We start from the raw sequence: 4,214 nt of genomic DNA on the forward strand, positions 1-4,214 counted from the left end.
GTTTCGGGACGCCACGTCCCGAGCGTCAACCGACGACCGTCCGGACGCCACGTCCCGAACGTCAACCGACGACCATTCGGACGCCACGTTCCCGAACGTCAACCTACGACCATTCGGACGCCACGTCCCGAACGTCAACCGACGACCATTCGGGACGCCACGTCCCGAACGTCAACCTACGACCATTCGGACGCCACGTCCCGAACTGCAACCGACAACCGCCCGGCCGCCACGTCCCGAACGTCAACCGACAACCGCCCGGCCGCCACGTCCCGAACGTCAACCGACAACCGCCGGCCGCCACGTCCCGAACGTCAACCGACACTGACGCCATGCCGTCCAGGACGCTGTAGTCCATCGGAGATGTAAACCGCCGGCCGGAGGTCACGGTTCCACGGGGCCGACAGGCTGTTCACACAGACGCGGTCTATTGCCGGCAGTTGCTGAGGCAGGCGCGGGCGGCATCACTTGCAGTAACGGTCGGCCTTCATCTTGGCGCGCCGGTCCAGCAGCGACTCGTGTAGGCGGCCCTGGTCCCGCGCCACGCGCAGCTCCTCCGCGCCGCCCTCATGTAGCCGCAGCCGCTTGTCCTGGAACTTTTGGAACTGCTTCCTGCAGCCCAGCGCAACGCGTGCGTCAGCGGTGGCACAAAAGGCGTGCGCGGGGACTCCTTTATGATCCTCAGATAGTGCCGCTGTGACTAAGAATGGATCAGCGGAATCCCGTTGTGAACTTGAACAAAGCTCTGCAAAGCCGTAGGGAGAAGGATCAAATCCGCTAGTGGCGATACGGCTTGTCTAAATATGCCAGTAGCAATTTCCACTCCGCCAGTCAGTATCAGCTGTGCGCTATCCACATAGGAACAACGAACGCTAAACCCGATCGCAAGAAAGAGTCGTGCGCACCACGGCGGCTAAGTCAAAATGCTTCCTTACACGTTGGGCGCTGTAGCTTGCACGACGTCACAAGACGCAGTCAGTCGCGTTTCAAACGCTCGGCTGCTGACCACTCAAATTCTTGACACTTGGCATTTGTGGGCGTATTTTTGTATTTTTTTTTATTCCACGTCAAAGGCTGATTAAATTCGATTCCTTAACAGTATGTACGGAAATGACGCGATGACGAATTCATTACAAGATCTGACAATTAGCATCACTGACAGGACTCCTCTCTCAGAGTTGTTTGACCGAAGACGGCTTTCAATTCACCCAGTAGCCCACAAATTAGGTGGGCGCGGCCGGTACTCACACGTAGTTGATCTCCACCTTGTTGAGATTGCCTTCGTCCTCCTGCGCCGTGGTGCCGCTCGCCTGCGCGCGCTCCGAGTGTGACCGGATGTTGACCATTTCCGGCTGTCCGGCCGTCCTAGCGCGCACGAGCACCGAGTCCTCGTTGTCGGCCGAGACGAAGCGGCTGTTGCCGCCCTGCAGCGCGGTCTTTCCGTCCTGGCGGCCGCACGGCGATACCGTCAGACGCACAGAGCGTACGGCACGATGACGTCACAGCGCCACACCGCCCCAGGGCGACGGCACGCTGACGTCACAGCGCCACACCGCCCCAGGGCGTCCGGCACGCTGACGTCACAGCGCTACGCCGCCCCAGGCCCGAGCTCGACGATCGCTCGGAGACGCCTGCGTGGCTGAGAGCTCCTGTCTGGACGGCCCAGCCACATCAGCGGCAGACGGGGTTCGGCGCCCTGAGCAGGCAGGCTTGTCACCCGCGCGGGCCGGCCGACGGACCGCCGTGCACAGGTGGCGCCACCCGCGCACTCGATCACCAGCGACACCTGTCACCACTCCGCCACACCAGCCACACACCACACTTGGCGACAGGTGTCACAGCAGAAGCGTGGCTGCTTAACAGTAACGATTTGGTGATGGGTTTGCTGACATAACTGATGACTGACATCAGCCCATCATTTCAGGGTTCACCACTTGATGCTCTGCTGTTGCCAGTATCATATGAACACATCAGTATACTGCAGATACAAGTGCAGTGAAAAATTCAAGCACTGATTGCCATTAACAAAAGCAAAAGTAACAATATGTAACAGGTGATAATCTTGAGTGATGACACAGCTTTATACAGGAAAAATACGACCTAACCATTGCCTCCACATACTACCATTTTAAGTTCTTTGTGAGCATCACAAGCTGCTGTAGTGTTGATAATCCGAGTCTGACTTGACAGGTGCGAGCATAATCATGTTCATGTTTTCGTCTAAAATCCTCTCAGACCACAGACTTTTTAATGTGCAACATGCGCAACACCAGTAAATGCAACACATCTATTCAGAAAATTCTTTAGATGGACCAGGCCCCACTTTCAAAAACACTAATCCCAGTTTGGTCACCTAGAGCACGCCATCCAGCCATCATCGCGGCAATCACCGTCGCCCACCGCGGCACCGTCGCCACTCACGGACCACCTCCGCGAGCACATCCTGACCACTCACCTGGAAGACCGGCTCCCACTGCTCCATGGGGCCGATGGCGTCGGCGCGACCCACCATCCGGTCCTTAGCATCCACGCCCACGTACTTGCCGTAGCCCGACTTGAACGCCACACGCGTGTCGCCCACCGGCACAGCCATAAGCACCTCCTCAGGGTCAGGGCCCTCGCCTGAAGTGGTGCACACAGGTCATACAGGAACACATGTGGGAGGAATGCAATCTATGGCTAGCAAACAGATTTGAAATGGGCTCAATTGCAACCACCAAAACCATGTATGGTGGCATGAGTGATAACAAAAGAAGTGACCTTCTTTCACAAATGTCATGTGATAAGTAGGGTTTCCAGCCCACAGTGCAATGTTAATCCACCCTGAAAAACGAGCTATGCTCAAGTTAAACACATGTTTTTCACATGCTTTACTGTTCAGTTTGACTAAGTCTGGGAAAACTCATGGTACATCAAAACCCACCCTAAGCAAACAACATTCAGTGGAAAAAAAACACCAATGCAAACCTTCTGCATGTGGTGCTCCCACTGTGAAGAGACCATTGTCTAGAGCCTTGATATATGTCCTGTCTCCAAGCTCTATAGCAATGCTGCCACGGATCTCCGAAACTTTACTCGTGGTCCACCAGTCACCTGAGGTGCATAAAAAACATGAGACACAGTACCATGCCTATACTAAAGTGGCCCAATCTATATCACTTAAGGAGTGTCTATACACCTCTTTATGTAATCTTAGAATGATAATGCTCAGGAATGACATGAATGCTGGCATGTTGGCAAACAGTAATACACACTTCACAGAAATATGTACTTCAAATATGAAGCTTACAAAACAATTAGCAGTTGTATAAACGGTGCTTCAAATGTCACTCCCAATAAAATGTATATCTTCTTATCAATATACCATGCATGGCTGAATCAGTCTTAGCAACAGCAGCATCCAATTCATGATCTTCATGCTTCCTTTTGCTGGACTTCTTCTTGTGTTTCCTGAAGATAAAATACCAGTTTACAATCATACGATTCCACCGCATAACATGATCTGACTGAAAGCACCGAACCATAAAGGACGGTGAGTTGAAAATCCCATGAAGGCATTCTATTTCATAAATATTGATGCTTGGGAAATACGCAAAGCACAATCCAAGCTTAACAACACTCAGTAAAAAAACAAAACTTGTCAACCACACTTTCCATCCAGTACGCGCACAAAAAATAATCCAAATCTTACTTCTCTTTTTCTCCTTTCAGTTTCAGCTTTCCCACTTTCACCTTGGAATACTCCGACATACTTCAGGCTAGGCTGACCACACTACCAACACATCGTGATAACTTGACACTGCAAAGCTTCAGCCTCCTGCCAAGATTCGTAATAGCTGCGTATGTTTTGTCATAATCGGCACTTAAGGTAAATGTGTTGCAACACCAAAACCAGCACTTGCGCACCAAATATCGGCCTGAAAAATATCGCAAATTGAACCTAGACAAGACAAAAGTAATAGCCTTATTACTCGGCAACAGAATGGTGCTTTAGATGGATTGATATTTCGGTAAACTGCCTTTATCGAACAATAGCAGAAGTCGAACCGTTCCTAGACCTTTCCAACCATTAGGCTTTCCCTAGAAGCCTGCCAGAGATAGAGCGACAAGCTAGCTTGTTCATTTTTGGCCTGATGTGATCCGCGGTAACTTGAGGAGCCAGAAGAGGCTAAGACACCGAGTCTCTAAAAATTCAACATTGGCTCCATGGCGTT

At 51.8% G+C, this 4,214-nt stretch overlaps 1 protein-coding gene across 1 annotated transcript; it reads right to left on the bottom strand.

Annotated features, from left to right (window-relative positions):
* Positions 1-464: 464 nt before the first annotated feature.
* On the bottom strand, positions 465-3,793 carry LOC119092107 (protein FRG1). The gene is made up of 6 exons (XM_037215079.1): positions 3,692-3,793; positions 3,365-3,450; positions 2,968-3,093; positions 2,456-2,622; positions 1,249-1,445; positions 465-612 (listed from the first exon to the last, which is right to left on the bottom strand). Exons 1-6 carry the CDS (start codon positions 3,748-3,750, stop codon positions 465-467), a joined length of 783 nt encoding a protein of 260 aa, XP_037070974.1. The 5' UTR covers positions 3,751-3,793.
* Positions 3,794-4,214: the final 421 nt, after the last annotated feature.

The sequence above is a fragment of the Pollicipes pollicipes genome, unplaced genomic scaffold (genome assembly GCF_011947565.3).
Source record: "Pollicipes pollicipes isolate AB1234 unplaced genomic scaffold, Ppol_2.1 Scaffold_3447;HRSCAF=4054_pilon_pilon_pilon, whole genome shotgun sequence".
Lineage (NCBI taxonomy): Eukaryota > Metazoa > Arthropoda > Thecostraca > Pollicipedomorpha > Pollicipedidae > Pollicipes > Pollicipes pollicipes.

Excerpts from the sequence above, each read along its gene's own strand:
- LOC119092107 (XM_037215079.1), bottom strand. The coding sequence starts at position 3,750 with ATGTCGGAGTATTCCAAGGTGAAAGTGGGAAAGCTGAAACTGAAAGGA. Across the intron at positions 2,623-2,967 it reads GGGAGCACCACATGCAGAAG|GCGAGGGCCCTGACCCTGAG; the intron begins GTTTGCATTGGT and ends GCACCACTTCAG. Across the intron at positions 613-1,248 it reads AAGGTGGAGATCAACTACGT|GAAGCAGTTCCAAAAGTTCC; the intron begins GTGAGTACCGGC and ends GCTGGGCTGCAG.